The 19,647-nt window shown below is 50.8% G+C and overlaps 1 protein-coding gene across 1 annotated transcript in view; it reads right to left on the bottom strand.

The window, feature by feature from the left end:
• Positions 1-955: 955 nt before the first annotated feature.
• Positions 956-19,647, bottom strand: part of MAP2K2 (mitogen-activated protein kinase kinase 2) — a 40,051-nt gene continuing 21,359 nt past the window's right edge. Inside the window, exons 7-11 of the mRNA XM_053372650.1 lie at positions 18,957-19,170; positions 12,905-12,969; positions 9,692-9,753; positions 8,247-8,292; positions 956-2,801 (exon numbers count right to left, since the gene is read on the bottom strand). Of these exons, the coding sequence (XP_053228625.1) occupies positions 2,691-2,801; positions 8,247-8,292; positions 9,692-9,753; positions 12,905-12,969; positions 18,957-19,170 (498 nt within the window). The 3' untranslated portion in view covers positions 956-2,690. The remainder of the gene's footprint in view (positions 2,802-8,246; positions 8,293-9,691; positions 9,754-12,904; positions 12,970-18,956; positions 19,171-19,647) is intronic.

Raw genomic sequence — 19,647 nt, forward strand, 5'->3', positions numbered from 1 at the left:
TTTTTATTTTTTTGAGTGGGGTAGGGGATTTCTCGAAGGGCTTGGGAGAGAGAAAAAGCACCTTGCCCCACTAAGTCCTGAATGCAAGAAACCAGCCCAGTTCACCAAAGTCAAAAATTGCGCCTCCGACTTGTGGTTAAATGTTGTTCTGTGTCCCTATCTCTGCAGAGGCCCAGGGATTTACGGTCGCAGTGCCAATAGAGGGAGAGTCTTTTGCTCTTGGCAACCCAATAACCTTTGGATATTTTCAGAAGGCATTCCAAAATCCCACCCCCCCAAGGGTAGGCACTCCACAAAGTTCCCCAACCCACATGGAGACGCTCTGGGAAACATGTTGGGAGACACCAGGGTGGGCCTTTCTCTCCCCTGAAGCACTTGGCAACCATGCCAGCCGGTCGTGCCATGCACGGATGCCAAGATACCCACCGGCTCTGCCACCCTTTCGAGAGGCAAGTGCCAAGACAGGCTGGGGAGAACTTAATCCCTTGCGTCGGGGAGCTCAAGGCAGCCGTGTCTTTTAAAAGCAGCTTCACCTTAGATGGGGTTTTTTGCAGGGTGACTAGCAAGAAAGCGGTGGTACCATTGCGAGCTGCCGGCTTCCGTTGTGGCCGAGTGACTCATCCGTCAGCCCACCTGCCGCTTGGCCTGCACCAAGTCCTGCATCCCAAGGCGCAAACCCAAGCAAAGACGGAACATGGCCAGCGCCTCTTCAACATCACCCTCAGCAAGCCCCGATTTGGGGACTCCACCTGGTTCAGCCACCCAGCTGTGGCTTCCTTACCTGCTGGAATTGAAGGGGTGGGGGTTGGGCACTTTGGCCGGCCGGACACCGGTTCCCACACTTCCCAGAATGGCAGAGGGCCCGGTATTCAAGGAGAACAAAACCTTATCGACTGCGAGGTGCTGGAGAACTTTGAAGCACCTGACCCTCCTTTTTCATGCTTTTTTTTTAAAAAAAAGAAAGAAAATGGGCTGTAGGGCAAGTGTGTATTGGGTCTCACTCATAAACTCCCCTTCAGTTACCTGGACAGCGAAAAGCCAATGATGGTAAAGGAATTAACTGGAAATGAAAGAAGGAGGGGGGGAGTTTGAGAGAGAGAGATGGAAGTTTAAAGAAGGATCTGTTAAGATTGGGGATGAGGTGCAGCAGAAGGACTGGGGGGGGGCAGGAGGGGAGAGAGGCAGCCTAACCACCGCCAACAGCTTTTCTTCCAGTTCACCTGCTCCAGAGGTGAGGGCTCCTCTGAGCTATGGAGGACAGCAGCATCAACAAGACACCGAGAAGCATCCAGTTGCAGCACAGGACTCTTTCACCATTAAATCACACACTCTCGGAAACAGAGACGTAGCAACGCCAGTACCAAGAAGGCAGAAACCGACGGCACCTTTATCGGGAGAGCGATTCCTCCGCTGCAAGGCCCGAGGAATAGCACACACCGAGCGTGCGCTGGAGAGGAAGAGGCGGCCTTTGCGCCCCCTCCACCGTCAAGAATTAGTAGCTGTGATTCTTCTCCAATAAATACCCGCAGAGGACTACTGACCTCCATCCTCCACTTGACGAGTTAGTGCACATTGATTTCAGAAATAAAGCACTCTGTTAAGACTGGAAGGAGATGGCTTTAAAACCGTCACGTCTTTGGAGAAGCAGTGTGTGGACTGCTGCCCCCCCCCACCCCGCATTTTATAATGACGACACAATTTCCACGGGGCACAGGTGGGGCTGCATCCAGCGAGGCCCAACCCAGAACAGACCCACCGAAACGCAGGCACACAAAATGGGCATGTCCGCAAATTCCAGCGGGTCTACGCCAAGCACGACTAGTGCCGGATACAACCCCTCGGTGCCCGTGTTGCATTTGTACGTAAAAATGACACACACACACGTGAAGACGGTTCCACGTTCGCCTTGAAGCCGTGGACGTTCCCTCTCCCACAAACACAAAGAGGGCAAGTTGAACTAAAAACTTCTCTTGTAAAGAAACTGAATGCAGAAACCGTGGGGAGGGGAAGAGGAGAGAATGGGAAGGAATTGACTGCTAGCTTCTCAACCACCAAACACAAACTTCCTTAAAATCGCACGGTCCTCTCGCAGGCTCTAGGAAGGACCCGAGCCCAGGCCGGCGAAGCTGCCACACTGCTCCGTTGGCCAATCTGCCCACTTCCGCCCAAGCTGCTCCACGTGTCTCCACCCATCTGCAGCACCCGTCTGGCAAGCCTGCCTGCGCCTCTCAGACCCCCCACCCAGGAAGCAAGTGCACAAGAAGAAAGGAAAGAAAGCACAGCCTGTCCCTTTCCCCCCAAACAGGTGACACAAACGTAAAAGGAAAAAGCAGCTCACCGCTGCTGTACACAACCCGCCCCCCTCCCCAATCCTTTGCCCAGAGTCAGAAGCTCTGAAGAGATCCACACTCAGCTGCGGGGAGAGGGATGGAGCTGAACAACGGAACAGGAAGAGGGTGAAGCAAGCCCGCTTTCTGCTCTGTCTGGATGATGACCGGGCAGCTTCCGAACTGCGGCGCCTTTGCTGTTCCGGAGCCAAAAATAAAGAATAAAAGGTCGCGGAGGAGAGGCTGGCCGAGAGAGGCGGGTTCTTTTCTTCTGCTGAAGGGTGACGGACGACAGCAGACAAGCAAGATGCACAAGAGGAGGAGGAGGAGGAGTAGAGGGGAAGAAGGCGGCTTGCTTGGCGGTCACATGGCAGTGCGGGTGGGAGTGCTGGGCTGGTTCAACCGCAGCGTCTTACAGAGCCAGCCGGCGAAATCCACCTCTTCCACTTCGGAGCGCTTGATAAAGGCGTGATTCTGGAAAAGGGGGAAAAAAGAGGAGGCGTAAACATCAAAACATACACTTAGAAACCTTCCCGCAAAGCTCTGCCTACATTACAAGGCATAGTATGTTTTCAGATTTATTTATTTTTTATTATTCCCTCCAGGGTGGCAACATGAGAACGGGCCTTTTCAGTGGTGGCTCCCTGCTTGTGGAATGCTCTCCTTGGGGAGGCTTGTCCGGCACCATAATTACACAGCCGCCCGGCAAAAGAACATATCCTTTCCGCCAGGCCTTGGGCTCCTAGCTATCTGCGGTTTCCTTGGATAGGTGGGTGGGACGTTTCGATCACGCCTAAGGAGGATCGTCTTTTTAGACGTTTCTTTTGTTCCGGTTTCGGTGTTCATCTATTGTTAAGTTGCTTTGTGTTACCCCCATGGTTTAAAAAGAAAAAGAAAAAATTGGCAACCAGTGAATTTAAGTAATCCTATCGTAATGGAAGTTTATTTATTTATTTAAAATGGCACTGTTTTAACATTCTTTTTTTTAAAAAAAAATTATATAATTTTTTATTGTTAAAATAATTCAATATTAATACACATACAAACATACATTTCATACAACATACCTACATACATACAACATACCTACACTCAATCCCACAGATAATTCCCATCACCATCCACCACCCCATACCCTTTGTGTTAGACTTCCACTGTTTTAACATTCTGACGTTTGCCACCCTGGGCTCCCCTGGGAGGAAAGGCCAGGGTAGAGATTTCATGAACAAATAAATAACGGCCTAGGACCCTTGTACCTATGGGACCGCCTCTCCCAATATGCCCCACGGAGGATCTTAAAGTCCATAAACAGCAACAACCTAGAGGTCGTGGGCCCTAAGGAAGTCAGATTAGCCTCAACCAGAGGCAGGGCCTTTTCAACACTGGCCCCGGCCTGGTGGAACGCTCTGTCTCATGAGACCAGGGCCCTGCGGGATCTGATTTCTTTCCGCAGGGCCTGTAAGACAGAGTTGTTCCGCCTGGCCTTTGGCTTGGAATCAGTTTGATTCCCTCCCTCTCTTTCTTTTTTCCTTTCTGCTCCTGTGAAGAGGCTGCATCTTAATGTTTCAATGTTGTATTTTAATCTTGTTTTTTAAATTGTATTTTAATCAAATTGTTTTTTTATTATTGGTTGTTAGCTGCCCTGAGCCCGGTCTTGGCTGGGGAGGGCGGGGTATAAATAAAATTTATTATTATTTATTATTATTATAGAAATGGGCAGAAGCTTATGCATATCCAGGTCTTCGCCAAATCAGCTAGCAGAGTAATAATAATAATAATAATAATAATAATAATAATTTATTATTTATACCCCGCCCATCTGGCTGAGCCTCCCCAGCCACCCTGGGCAGCTCCCAATCAGTGTTAAAAACAGTACAGCATTACATATTAAAAACTTCCCTGAACAGGGCTGCCTTAAGATGTCTTCTGAATGTCAGGTAATTATTTATCTCTTTGACATCTGATAGGAGGGTGTTCCACAGGGCGGGCGCCACTACCGAGAAGGCCCTCTGCCTGGTTCCCTGTAACCTCACTTCTCGCAGTGAGGGAACCGCCAGAAGGCCCTCGGCGCTGGACCTCAGTGTCCGGGCTGAACGATGGGGGTGGAGACGCTCCTTCAGGTATACAGGACCGAGGCCGTTTAGGGCTTTAAAGGTCAGCACCAACACTTTGAATCGTGCTCGGAAACGTACTGGGAGCCAATGCAGATCTCTCAGAACCGGTGTTTTGTGGTCCCGGTGGCCACTCCCAGTCACCAGTAGGGAAGCCTCTAGCCCTCAAGGTCTTTCTGGCGACCCACCGCAACATCTGACACCCTGCCCCCTTGGGCAAACAAGGTTCTGGGCTTTAGGAATGAGGCATGAGTGTTCCAACAGGGTTGTAGTCCTTCCCAAAGCCCTGCACCTTACTTAGCCACCTTTGGGAAGCCACTGGGGGTGGCCGTCAAATTTTGGCCTTGCTCCCCACACGACAAGGCACTGTGCGAACTACAGACTCCAGTGTCAAGGTACTCTTGCAGCTCACTCGGTGTGGAAAGTTGGGCTAGACTCACGTCAGTTAGAAGCGAAATGCATGGCTTGCAGTCACAGCAAGCTTCCACAAACACAGCCATCGAAACACTCCTGGCGTGGCCTGCAGAGGGAGCCATGCAGCCAGGGACCCGTAAGAGAGAGGAAGAACTTGCAGCTCTCAGATGCTGTTGGGACTCGCAACGCTTTCCAGCATGGCCAGGACGCACAGGAACTGTTTCCCACCAATATCTGGAGGGCCACAGGTGTGAGAGATACGCAGCTTGGCCCCTGTGTTCCCCGCAGGAAATTTAAGAGAATCATAGAACAGAGGTGGAAGGGACCCCGACGGTCATCCAGTCCAACCCCTTGCAATACAAGAGTCTTGGATAAAGCATCCGTGACAGGTGGCCCCCCAAGCTCTGCTTAAAAACCTCCAAGGAAGGAGAGCCCATCACCTCCTGAGGGAGTCCGTTCCCCGGGTGTGTTGATGAAGCAGCACCGAGCAGAATCGAGCTCTCCACTCAACAGCTTGTGAGAAGGCCTCAATCCTGTTCTACGAAACAGGATTTAACCGCCCCCTCCCTCTCCATTTTTCTCAACTGGCAGGGACAGCCAGTGCAGAACTGACCTCGCCCAGCGATCGATAGTAATAATAATAACAAACCATATTTTTCGCTCTATAGGACGCACTTTTTCCCCTCCAAAAATGAAGGGGAAATGTTTGTGCGTCCTATGGAGCAAATGCAGGCTCCTTGGCTTCAGCGATAGCAACGCGAAGCCTCCGAAGCGCAGAGGGAGCGCTCCCTCCGCGCTCCGGAGGCTTTGCGTTGCTTTTGCTGAAGCCTGGGGAGCGAGAGGGGTCGGTGCACACCGCCTGAAGCCTTTGGAGCGCAGCGGGAACTCACACTGCGCTCCAAAGTCTTTGGGTTCCTTTTGCTGAAGCCAGGAGAGCAAGACTCTCCTGGCATCAGCAGAGAGGGAGAGCTGCGCAGCGCCCCTTCAGCCAAGCGGGAGGAGAAATGGAAGGGGCTCCGTTGCTCCTGCTGCTTCGCTGAAGGGGCGCTGAGCAGAGGGGGAGAATTCCCCCCCCCTGTTCTCCCCCTTCTATGGTCTGGTGCGTCCTATGGTCTGGTGCTTCCTATACAGCGAAAAATACAGTATTATTTCTACTGCAGCCACTCTGGGCGGCTTCCAACAAAATATTAAAATACAGTAATAGGTGGTCAGTTTTGGGGGAATGGCCTCTGGGGGCCGAACTGGTGAGCCAAAATAGGCCTGAGGTCTTAGAGGTCCTTCACTCTGTTCTGTAAATCTCACCGATTCGAGGATGGAACTGGGGCAAAAGGAGGGCCAGCTGCTCTGCAGGGACGGCGTTTCTGCCCCCATAGGCCTACCCATTTCTCAAACCTCGCGTTTCTCAAAACTGGGTCTTGTTGGACCACAACTCCCATCATCCCTAGCTAGTAGGACCAGTTGCCAGGGATGGTGGGAACTGTAGTCCCAAAACAGCTGGAGATCCAAGTTTGCTCTAACCCAGGCAAAGGCAAACTTGGCCCTCCAGATGTTTTGGGACTACAACTCCCATCATCCCTGACCACTGCCCCCGCTATTCCCGCTGCGCTCCCGGGGCTTCAGGCAGCTATCCGCAAGCCTTCGGAGCGCAGCGGGAGTTCCTGCCGTGCTCCAAAGACTTGCGGATAGCCGTCTGAAGCCTGGAGAGCAAGAGGGGTCAGTGCACACTGATCCCTCTTGATCTCCAGGCTTCGCTTTGCTGGAGAGGCGCTGCACAGTTTTCCCTCTCTGCGCAGGGCCCCTTCAGCGAAGCGGGAGGAGAAATGGAAGGGGCTCCATTTCTCCTGCCGCTTCGCTGAAGGGGCGCTGCGCAGAGAGGGCGAGAATTGTTTTTCCTGCTCTCCCCTTCTAAAACAAGGTGCGTCCTATGGTCCGGTGCGTCCTATAGAGCGAAAAATACGGTGGTTGTTCAGGTGTAGGCAAATCGCAAGCATACAGGTAGGGAAAAGCTGGTGGATATTTGCACTACAGGCTTTTGCGTTGCTGTTTTTGGAGGGGGTAAAGTAAACAATAAGGGGAAGTCAGGCCGATGGTGCCGGCATGAAACCTGCCCCCCCCCCTTTAACTGTAGCTCAGAACTGGGATCCAACGAATACACAGAGTCACGTTGCAGCTCTGCTGGGGATCGAAACCACCTGAGCACACTGTCCACTGTGGGACAATGTCACTGCCGTGAAGCAAGAATGACCTAGCGCAGGGCTAGAGGACAATTGAGGCCCCGGCTGCTGCTGCTGCTACTGCTGGACTCCACTTCCCATCAGCCACACCCCGAAGAACAGCTTGGGAGTGATGGGAGTTGTAGTCCAGGAAACGCCTCGAGGGCCAAAGGTTCCCCAGCCCCCCTAATCTAGTGCCTTTCACAGACAACTGAGGGATCTGATATGGATTAAGGAATTCAACATCCCCGGGAAACAGCTCCCGAGGATGCCAGGGCAATGCAAAGGCGAACTTGCGGCATCGTAAGGTGTGCGTCTAAATATTGCAAGGCGCGGAGCAACCTCGGTTTCCATTTCATGCGTTGGGTTTCTAGGCCAGACGGATTGGAAGATAAAGCTTCAGAGCTTGTGGAGCGGTGCCTGGGTGAAGTTTGAGAGCAGCGTTGGGGGGGAGCTTAGGACTTGCAGGTGTTGCTGAACTACGACTCCCATCATCCTCAGCCTGCCCATGCCTCCTGGGGCTGATTGGAGCAACATCTGGTGGGCCAAAGGTTCCCCACACCTGTTCTGGAGGCTGGGGGAATGGAGGTGCATCTTCCATCCATCAATGCCCAGCCATTTGCCATTCTGCCCTGAACAGAAATACCGTATTTTTCGCTCTATAAGACGCACCAGACCACAAGACGCACCTAGTTTTTGGAGTCGGAAAACAAGAAAAAAAATATTCTGAATCTCAGAAGCCAGAACAGCAAGAGGGATCGCTGCGCAGTGAAAGCAGCAATCCCTCTTCCTGTTCTGGCTTCTGGGATAGCTGCGCAGCCTGCATAAGACGCACACACATTTCCCCTTACTTTTTAGGAGGGGAAAAGTGAGTCTTATAGAGCAAAAAATATGGTATATGAAAAGGGGTAATAATCACATGCAAAATGCTTAACTGATTCCAGTTGAAGAACTTTGCATTTGCTGGGAGCTGGACTGAGATTCTGAATTCATTTTGACGCAACATGCGTAGCAGCACCGGCCCAAGATGTTTTGGCACCTGAGGCAGGGCGATGCAGCTGCTGGTGAAGCGCTCCTTGGAGGCCGGGTCTGCTGCCCCTGCCACCCGAGGCGGCCGCACCACCTTGCCTCAGGGGTGGGCCGGCCCTGATTGTGCATATATGGAATCCTTTTCGACTTACCATCAGCTTCTTCAAATCTGCCCGTTCAGCAGGGTTTTTAATTAAGCTGTGTAGGACAAGGAGGGGAAAAAAAATCAGATTTCTTTTTTAAAAAGGCAAAGTTTGCCTTTGCAAGGCCACACTCTTTAGTTTATCAGCACTGCCATACTTTGGGTGCGTCCAGAGCCAACAGCCTTGTACAGTTCCATTGGCTGCACTAACTCACCCCCACCCTCAAAATATATAGTCATAGGTAAGAGGTACCCCTGCCCGTACGGGCCAGTCTTGACAGACTCTAGGGTTGTGTGCCCATCTCACTTAAGAAGCCAGGGGCTAGCGCTGTCCGGAGACACTTCCGGGTCACGTGGCCAGCGTGACAAAGCTGCATCTGGCGAGCCAGCGCAGCACACGGAAACGCCGTTTACCTTCCCGCCAGTAAGCGGTCCCTATTTATCTACTTGCACCCGGGGGTGCTTTCAAACTGCTAGGTTGGCAGGTGCTGGGACCGAGCAACGGGAGCGCACCCCGCCGCGGGGATTCGAACCGCCGACCATGCGATCGGCAAGCCCTAGGCGCTGAGGCTTTTACCCACAGCGCATACCTTGGGATAAATATGCTTCAGGATAAGTATTTGCAGGTTGCGCTCCACGGCGACCCGGAAATAACGGAGCGTGTTACTTCCGGGTTTCGCCGCTCACACATGCGCAGACGGTCAAAATGACGTCACGTGCATGCGCAGAAGTAGCGAAACGTGACCTGCGCATCTTATGTTCTATTCAGGATGCGAATAGTGCTCCGGAACGGGCCTCAAACCTTAGCAGGCAATTGACTGGCGATTTGCTGCACCAGGAGGAACGGAGGAGGTTCTGCCACGGTGAGGGGGGGGGGGAAATGTTGGCGGGGGGTGGGGTGGCGCCCTTAGGTTGCCGACCTCTGGTCTAGAGGACACCCCAGTCATGAAGGCTCTATCCTACACCCCTCCCTCCCAAAAATATGTACAGTGGTGCCTCGCAAGACGAAATTAATCCGTTCCGCGAGTCTCTTCGTCTTGCGGTTTTTTCGTCTTGCGAAGCGCGGCTATTAGCGGCTTAACGGCTTAAAGAAAAAGGAAACAAACTCGCAAGAACTCGCAAGACGGTTCGTCTTGCGAAGCAAGCCCATAGGGAAATTCGTCTTGCGGAACGACTCAAAAAACGGAAAACTCTTTCGCCTAGCGAGTTTTTCGTCTTGCGAGGCACCACTGTACCTGGAAATAAGCTTCTCTGAGTTAAGCAGGGCTTACTCCTGAGTTTACATGAATAAAACTGTAAAGGGGAGAAAATATCCTTGGTGGAGACTGGCTCTCGCTCCCTGGAAAGCCTGGGGAACTGTGGCATTTGTGGCCGTGTGCATTTGGAAAAGGCGACGCTTCCCCTCTCAGCCCACTGGGGTTTGAACACCCCACACCGATGAAAGCAAATGCTTACCATTTATTTACAAACTCCTGGAACTCTTGAGTGAAAACCCCGTTTGGCAGCTTTGGAGGTGGCTAGAGATAAGAGGGGAGGAAAAGGAACACAGATGTTAAGACATGTCGGAACCCAGGAAAAGTAGACGCCACTGAGAAAAGCAGCCGGGGTGATGGGAGACACTGGATGGGGAGGGGAATTAAAGATGGGCAGGGGTTGCAATACAGAGGCTCCATGGGTCAAATCATTATCAGGCGTGGGCTGGCATGCCAAATCCCCCCCCCCCCTGAATATTGCAGAGCGTCTTGGAGAACCACTTAATTTATTTTACCCATTTAGCGACTGTAATGTGCTGAGTGCTGGATGCTAAAGCTTTAAAAAATAAATAAATGTGCAGTTCCAAGTTTTAACAAGATATATATAAAGGTAAAGGGACCCCTGACCATTAGGTCCAGTCGTGGCCGACTCTGGGGTTGCGGTGCTCATCTCGCTTTATTGGCCGAGGGAGCCGGAGTACAGCTTCCAGGTCAGGTGGCCAGCAGGACTAAGCCACTTCTGGCGAACCAGAGCAGGGCACGGAAATGCTGTTTACCTTCCCGCTGGAATGATACCTATTTATCTACTTGAACTTTTTGGCATGCTTTCGAACTGCTAGGTTGGCAGGAGCAGGGACCGAGCAACGGGAGCCCATCCCGTCGTGGGAACACTTTCCCACCAGATGTCAAGGAAATAAACAACTATCAGAGTTTTAGAAGACATCTGAAAGCAGCCCTATTCAGGGAAGTTTTTAATGTTTGATGTTTTATCGTGTTTTTAATATTCTGTTGGGAGCAGCCCAGAGCGGCTGGGGAAACCCAGCCAGATGGGCGGGGTATAAATAATAAAATCTTTATTATAATTATTATGATGATTATGATGATTATTGTTGAACATGGGTGGCGCTGTGGTATAAACCACTAAGCCTCTTGGGCTTGCCAATCATAAGGTTGGCAGTTCGAATCCCCGCGATGGGGTGAGCTCTCGTTGCTTGGCCCCAGCTCCTGCCAACCTAGCAGTTCAAAAGCACGCCAGAAAGTTCAAGTAGATAAATAGGTACCGCTCTGGCTGGCCACACGACCTAGAAAAACGGTTTGCAGACAAACGCCGGCTCCCTTGGCCTGTAAAGCGAGATGAGCGCTGCAACCCCAGAGTTGTCTGCGACTGGACTTAACTGTCAGGGGTCCTTTACCTTTACCTATTATTATTATTATTATTATTATTATTATTATTATTATTAAACCCAAGAGTGGCCCAGGACTGATGCGAAAGCAGCAATCCCTGACCGGAGGACACGAACACCCTGAGAATCTTGACTTCTGCTTCAAAAAGGAAAAAGCACCTAGTCTTCACAGATTGCAAAGACGAGCCAGAAAACGTAGGAGGCAGAGCACAGCTCTGCAGGGACTCCGATGCCCGGTACTGTCTGTTCTGCAGACTGTCTCCGAAGTCCATCTGCTCTTTCCCTAGTCCACAAAGTCTTACATAACACCACACGTCTCTTTGAGATCCCAAATAACTCCTGCATTTCAGCAACTTGTGCCCTTGTGAATTGTGGATTCTCACTGCGGTGTGCAACGTGAACCTGTAGGCTGATCCTGCTCTCTGTCCCCATGATGCAGGGGTGAGGAACCTTTCGGGCTCCATGGGCCAGCCTTCTCAGGCCAAACTGGGCAGGTAAAGGTAAAGGGAGCCGTGACCATTAGGTCCAGTCGTGGCCGACTCTGGGGTTTCGGCGCTCATCTCGCTTTACAGGCTGAGGGAGCCGGCGTACAGCTTCCGGGTCATGTGGCCAGCAGGACTAAGCCGCTTCTGGTGAACCAGAGCAGCACACGGAAACGCCGTTTACCTTCCCGCCGGAGTGGTACCTATTTATCTACTTGCACTTTGACGTGCTTTCGAACTGCTAGGTTGGCAGGAGCAGGGACTGAGCAACGGGAGCTCACACCGTCACGGGGATTCGAACCGCCAACCTTCTGATCGGCAAGTCCTAGGCTCTGTGGTTTAACCCACAGCGCCACCCGCGTCCCTGGGCAGGTAGGCAGGGCTGAAAATGGGTTTGGCTTGTGGTGCTTCTTCGTTCATGACGTAAATTTTAAAGGAAAAGGAAGGGGAGGGAGGGTTAGGAAGGCATACAGCAGGCATGGGGAACCTGTGGCCCTTCAGGCATTGATGCCTACGGCTCCCTTGATCCCTGGGGCATTGGCCGTGGTGGCTGGATCCGATAGAAGCTGGACTCCAATGTCCCCGTGGGGGCCACAGGGTCCCCCACCCATGCTCACACAGAGGGGAGCAAGCAATATGATTTAGGCAGCAGTTCACACAGCTTGCTAAAGGTAAAGGGACCCCTGACCATTAGGTCCAGTCGTGGCCGACTCTGGGGTTGCGGCGCTCATCTCGCTTTATTGGCCAAGGGAGCCGGCGTACAGCTTCCAGGTCATGTGGCCAATCTTGGTGAATTCACGGGGAGAGATTAAGCTCTGGCGAACCAGAGCAGCGCACGGAAACACCGTTTACCTTCCCGCGGGAGCGGTACCTATTGATCTACTTGCACTTTGACGTGCTTTCAAACTGCTAGGTTGGCAGGAGCAGGGACCGAGCAACGGGAGCTCACCCCGTCATTGCGGGGATTCGAACCACCGACCTTCTGATCGGCAAGTCCTAGGCTCTGTGGTTTAACCCACAGGGCCACCCGCGTCCCAAACACCTCAACTTTTGCCAGCCTCCCTAGGCAGGCATGTGGGTTTACTTGCTCGATAAACCAGGTATTAAACCAGGCCCTGGATTCTGCGAGGGCGGAGACCCGAAAACGGGGATTTTCTGCCGCTGCCCCGTTCTATGGAATAGCTTTCCCTTTGCCACACGTCAAGGTGGCAACCGCCAGCTGCTTCAGGCCTCTTGTGCAGACTTACCTTTTCACACAGGCTTTCCCCTGACCTATAAGGCTGGACTCTGCTTTTGAGTCCTCAGAACTTCAGCTTTATTTACTTTTGTGTGTTCTGATACTGCTGTTCTATCAGTTTTGCACTGCACCTTTTAAAAAATTGATATATTGCCTGTTCATGGCTTAAGAGAGCTTTGAAATATTAAGCTCTGTGTGTTTGTGTACTGTTTCTGTCCCCCCACCTCACCCCTTTTAAAACTATGCGGGGGGAGAACCCGCAAAAACTAACAGAGCCTCTTCAAGCCACCAACCTCATTAACTATGTAGTCCAGCAATTCGAAGATAGCCATCGCAGGTCGACTGTCCATCCCGTGGCCTGCATGAAGAAAAAGGAACCAAGAGAGTGGAGTCAGAGCAAGCACTGGACACTGGCTGTGTGACCAACTGGCCCCACCCAAGCTGCTAGGTTTTATTCAGAGCTGGCCCACTGACAAGAACGAACATGACGCCTATTAATTTCAACAGGTCTGCTCGAAGTAAAACTTGGCTGAACACCACCCAACGGTGGTGCGTATGTGCAATGTATGGACACAAACCATACAGCTTTCTCCTGGGGACAGCGCACTTGGGAAAGCTGCGCTGCTTAACAGCTCCCCATCACCAAGCACATGTCACAATGCACACAAGGCTTTTGCTGCCTGGCTGGATGAGGGTGTAGTAAGAAAGATGATGTATACTGGGGGCTGTGGTGTAAGAAAATTGGGAGAACGCTAAATGGATACGCCGCCACCGCCAGCCCTTCAGTGAATGAGGCAGAGGGCAAACCGAGAAGGTGGCTGGGGGTGGGTGAGGAGGACGACTAGTCGCCCCCCTCGCAGTGTGCAAAGGAATTCAGTTTTTTAAAAAATAGTCCAGCCCTCCACAAGGTCTGAGGGACAGTGGACCAGCCCCCTGCGGAAAAAAATTGCTGACCCCTTTTTTAGACTAATCTACCTAACCATGAAGGGACGCGGGTGGCGCTGTGGGTTAAACCACAGAGCCTAGGACTTGCCGATCAGAAGGTTGGCGGTTCCAATCCCCGTGACGGGGTGAGCTCCCGTTGCTCGGTCCCTGCTCCTGCCCACCTAGCAGTTTGAAAGCACGTCAAAGTGCAAGTAGATAAATAGGTACCGCTCTGGCGGGAAGGTAAACGGCGTTTCCGTGCTCTGCTCTGGTTCACCAGAAGTGGCTTAGTCATGCTGGACACATGACCCGGAAGCTGAACGCCGGCTCCCTTGGCCAGTAAAGCAAGATGAGCGCCGCAACCCCAGAGTCGGTCACAACAAGACCTAATGGTCGGGGGTCCCTTTACCTTTACCTATCCTTGTGCCATCTGCAACCAAAGAGGCATATTGGTTGTCAGATATGACCCCCCCCAGCTCTCCTACTCCACGACGGTGTGGAATAAGAGGGTTGCATTGAACACTGCAGTTCTGGAACAGCGGTCTTCTGCAATTGAACTTTCCCCCCCTCTCCCCTGAAGGAGGGGGAGGGTGCCACCTGGCACCCTCAATATCTTTTCTGCAGGGTGGAGGGACCCCCCAGAGCGGATCGGGGGGCTGCGCAGGGGAAAGAGAAGAAGGTGGAGTCGCACTGCAGAAGCGGAACTACAGTGGTACCTCGGGTTAAGAACTTAAAGTCATCCCAGAGGTCCATTCTTAACCGGAAACTGTTCTTAACCTGAGGCACCACTTTAGCTAATGGGGCCTCCCGCTGCCACCGCTGTGCGATTTCTGTTCTCATCCTGAAGCAAAGTTCTTAACCTGAGGTACTATTTCTGGGTTAGCGGAGTCTGCAACCTGAAGTGTCTGTAACCTGAGGTACTACTGTATTATTATTATTAATAATAATAATAATAATAATTTTTTATTTATACCCCACCCTCCCCAGCCAAGGCCGGGCTCAGAGTGGCTTACAAGCAATAATAAAAACAAGATGAATGATTACAACTTAAAAACAAAAATAAAATACAACATTAAAATAATGGAACGGTAAAATATTAAGATGTAGCCTCATTGCAAGAGGAGAAGGAAAAGAAAAAAGAAAGAGAGGGAGGGAGGGAGGGAATCAAATTGGCTCCAAGCCAAAGGCCAGGTGGAACAACTCTGTCTTACAGGCCCTGTGGAAAGAAATCAGATCCTGCAGGGCCCTGGTCTCATGAGGCAGAGTGTTCCACCAGGCTGGAGCCAGTGTTGAAAAGGCCCTGGCTCTGGTTGAAGCTAATCTAACTTCCTTAGGGCCTGGGACCACTAGGGTGTTGTTATTTATGGACCTTGAGGCTCTCCGTGGGGCATACCAGGAGAGGCGGTCCCGTAGGTACGAGGGTCCTAGGCCATATAGGGTTTTAAAGGTCAAAAGCAGCACTTTAAATCTGACCCTGTACTCCACCGGGAGCCAGTGCAGCTTGAAAAGCACTGGGTGAATATGCTCCCATGGCAGAGACCCCGTGAGGAACCTCGCTGCAGCATTCTGTACCTGCTGGAGTTTCTGGGACAGCTTCAAGGGCAGCCCCGCGTAGAGCGAATTACAGTAGTCAAGCCTGGAGATGACCGTCGCATGGATCACTGTGGCCAGGTCGGGGCGGGAAAGGTAAGGGACCAACTGCTTGATGCGGCGAAGGTGGAAAAATGTCGCCTTGGCTGTTGCTGTAACTTGCGCCTCCATGGAAAGGGAGGCGTCAAGGATTGCACCCAAACTCTTAACGGAAGGCAAAGGCACTAATTGGGCCCCCGCAAGAGAAGGGAGTTGGTCCCTCATCCCCATGCCATCCCGACCCAGCCATAGGACCTCTGTCTTCGAAGGATTTAGTTTCAATCGGCTCCCACGAAACCATCCAGCCACAGCTTCCAAGCATCTGGTCAGTGTGTTCGGGGCCGAGTCGGTATTAAGGCTTTGGCTGCAACCCAAATTGTGTTCGCTCTTTGTCTAACTGGAGGTGGTCCTAGCCTCTCTCATACACACCCTTTGGGAGGAAACATGAGAGAGGTTTGTAGAAGAATCTTACAAACGATGCGCTGCGCAGGAGTCTTAAAATACTACCTTGACAGGGACATACCATCCACACCCCCCCCCCCAGTGCTGGCAGGGAAAAGGCCAAGAGGAAACACGAGAGAGGTCTGTAGAAAAATGTGGCATATAAATGAGCCAATTAATAATGATTACGATGATGCATTATATTGCATGGGTTTGTCTCAATTGGAAGCGTACCCAAACCAAGCTCTCTCCTGGCTAATCAAGCGAAGTACACTTACACTTCAAGAGCTGCCTAATTGGCAACTTTGTTTGCACAACCATTAAGGAAAGGAAATTTTTGAAGTGACTCTAGCCAGTGGTTAAGATCTGTACACGAAGGCCCGCAAAATTCCCTCCGGCACAGGTAACCGTGGTCGGCTTTGGAGTATTAAATCACTCTTGATCTTTTAAATCTGAATTTACTGACGCAAGCGGCACACATTATACCTTTTTATGATTTGTGGTTGCTGTAATATTTGTGTGCAACGTCCGTTTGGGGAGCGGAGCAGACTATTTAAAAAAGCCCTCAAGGCACGTTTAAATTAGGCCTATTCCTTCTACTCATGGCTACTCAGAACAGATTCACTCAGTTTTAATGGACATGGCTAATTTAGGTCCATTAATTTCAAGAGATCAACTCTGAGTAGGAGTTAGCTGGATACAACCCCCTATGCTTGAGGACTGTTCCTATTACCAGATATTAGGGGCGACGGGTGGCGCTGTGGGTAAAACCTCAGCGCCTAGGACTTGCCAATCGCATGGTCGGCAGTTCGAATCCCTGCAGCGGGGTGCGCTCCCATCGTTCGGTCCCAGCGCCTGCCAACCTAGCAGTTCGAAAGCACGTCAAAGTGCAAGTAGATAAATAGGGACCGCTTACCAGCGGGAAGGTAAACGGCGTTACGTGTGCTGCGCTGGCTCGCCAGATGCAGCTTGTCACGCTGGCCACGTGACCCGGAAGTGTCTGCGGACAGCGCTGGCTCCCGGCCTATAGAGTGAGATGAGCGCACAACCCTAGAGTCTGGCAAGACTGGCCTGAACGGGCAGGGGTACCTTTACCTTTACCTTTACGGGCGACGGGGGCAAGCTACCTGTACCATTAATACATTTATATTTTGGTTTTCTTTCAAGGATCTCATTCTTCCTCCACTTTTACGTAGCTTAGGATGAAAGACAGTGATGGGCCAAAAGTTACCCAGTGACCTTTATGGCTGATTGGAGGTTTATTGCCCTCCAGGTGTTGCTACAACTTACATCAGTCCTAGCAAGCATGTCCAGGGTGGGAATAGCAATATAGATTACTGCAATGCATTATACATAGGGCTGCCTCTAAAGAGGTTCGGAAACTTCAGCTGGTGCAGAATTCAGCGGCCAGGTTGCTCACCCGAGCACGAGAGTTTGACCATATTACACCGATCCTGGTCCGACTGCACTGGCTACCAGATAGTTTCCGGGTCCAATTCAAAGTGCTGGTTTTGACCTATAAAGCCTGAAATGGCTCAGGACCACAATACCTCAAAGACCGCCTCTTTCCAGATGAACCTACCCAGATCATCGTCCGATGCTCTCCTTCAGGTGCCTCCTCCTTGAGAGGTTCGGAGGGTAGCAACACGAGAACGGGGCCTTCTCTGCAGTGGCTCCCCGTCTGTGGAATGCTCTCTCCAGGGAAGTTAGCCTGGCGCCTTCATTATACACCTTTAGGCGCCAGGCAAAAACATTCCTTTTTAACCAGGCCCTTGGTTGATCCGATTTACATCCTATGCCCCTTTAAAATGTGTTTTTTGAGGGAAGGGGTGCTATTGGGTTGTTGTTTTATACCTTGATTTTATTCTGCGAACCGCCCTGAGACCTCTGGGTATAGGGCAGTACAGTAGTAGCTCAGGTTAAGTACTTAATTCGTTCCGCAGGGCCGTTCTTAACCTGAAACTGTTCTTAACCTGAAGCACCACTTTAGCTAATGGGGCCTCCTGCTGCCGCCGCACCGCCGGAGCACGATTTCTGTTCTCATCCTGAAGCAAAGTTCTTAGCCTGAAGCACTATTTCTGGGTTAGCGGAGTCTGTAACCCGAAGCGTATGTAACCCGAGGTACCACAGTATCAGTTACAAGATCTTCAGGTGATCATGAAGATGGATAAGAGGCACTTAAGAGATTGTCTCTTCAGGTCTGATGCAGAAAGGGAACCTGAAGCGTATGTAACCTGAGGTACCACTGTATATAAATCCAGTAAATAATAATAATAATATAGCAACACTGGGGAGGGGCAGATGCTCCCCACACCTGCTCTAACCAATACACTGAACTGCCTCAAGACCTCTTGCGAGCCTTAAGAGAGAATATTATGAAAATGATTTATAGGTGGTACATGACCCCAGTCAAGCTTGCAAAAATTTATCATTTGCCCAATAACAAATGCTGGAAATGTAATGAAACTGAAGGTACTTTCTACCACCTTTGGTGGACGTGCCCAAGAATTAAGGCCTTCTGGGAAATGATTTATAATGAAATTAAGAAGGTGCTTAAGTGTACCTTTCATAAGAAACCAGAGGCTTTTCTCCTGGGCATGGTAGGCCAATTGGTGTCAAAGAAAGATAGGACGTTCTTTATGTATGCTACAACAGCAGCAAGAGTTCTACTAGCAAAGTATTGGAAGACACAAGAACTACCCACGCTGGAAGAGTGGCAGACGAAGGTGATTGACTACATGGGACTGGCGGAGATGACGGGCAGAATCCGTGACCAAGGGAGAGAGACGGTGGAAGAAGATTGGAAGAAATTTAAATTTTATCTTAAAAATTGTTGTAAAATTAGTGAGTGTTAAAATGTCATGGGTAAAGCATAGCAGATTTGCAGAGATAAATGATTGGACAAGAGGAAAGAAAAGGGTTAAAGAAAGGAACTTATAAGTAATTTAGATCAGGGGTTGCTGAAAAAGTTTAAAATAGGGATGCAGAAAAGGGAGGCATGGGGAAGTCGTTGAAATTGGGTACATGAAAAAATTCATGAAATTATACATGTTTCTATGTTTGTTTGTTTGTGTTTGTTGTTTGTAATGTATTATAATATATGTTGAAAAGCCAATAAAAATTTTACAAAAAAAAAAAAGACCTCTTGCGAGCATTCACAGAGGTTTTCGGGAGGCCGCTGTCAGTGCTCCTTCGTCTGGTCCAAATTAACTTGGCAACGCTAACCCAGAGCAATCAGACCCAGTTTCGCTCTTGCACCCTGAACTGGGAAACAAATCCCAGTGACTAAAACTTGACCGTCAACAACACCTCTCCCCCCCCCCGCCCCTCTTGTCCTCATACAATGCCTACCGCTAACAGGGCGTCCTGGGGGCCTGGGCCGTGGTGAGATGCTGTGGGATTCCCCTTCTGCCCCATCGAACACGGGGCGGCCGAATATCGCTTCCAGTTCCTTGGCGTCTGGCGGAGGGATGGGATACCTTCCAATCGACAGCTCCACCAGAGAGAGACCCATGCTCCAGATATCAGACTGGACCGAATAGTGAGTACCTTGTAAGCGCTCAGGCTGCAAGCGGTCAAAACAAGAGAGGTGGGTTAGTTCGGGCTTGAACAACAACCAACCTCAAGCCTGACTTGAAATGGTACTTTGCAGCCTGTTGCCTAGTCCGGATGAAGGAGTGGGCGACCTTGAGAAATAAAGAGAATTTTGGAATTAAGGCGGCCCCGGGCTTTCAGAATTGCAATGCCTGTAAAAAGACAGAAGAGATCACCAGCCAAAGAAGGAAGCCATCATCATAGCCAGAGCTCCTTTCTTCTTTTTCCTTTGCGGAAGCAAATATTAAGAAAGGGAACTGTACTACAGTTTGGGATCAGCACGTTTAATTTTACCCCCTAAGTGGTCAGTGAAGAACCTCTTACTTTGCATCGTCCATCATTAACGTTGGAGGTACTATTTGTATTCCTCAGCAGAATGTTGTTTCTGCTTATTGCAATGTAACCAGTGGCAAGTGTTCTTAAATATGGCTCTCTTCTCCCCGCCAAT

The sequence above is a fragment of the Podarcis raffonei genome, chromosome 18 (genome assembly GCF_027172205.1).
Source record: "Podarcis raffonei isolate rPodRaf1 chromosome 18, rPodRaf1.pri, whole genome shotgun sequence".
Classification (NCBI taxonomy): domain Eukaryota; kingdom Metazoa; phylum Chordata; class Lepidosauria; order Squamata; family Lacertidae; genus Podarcis; species Podarcis raffonei.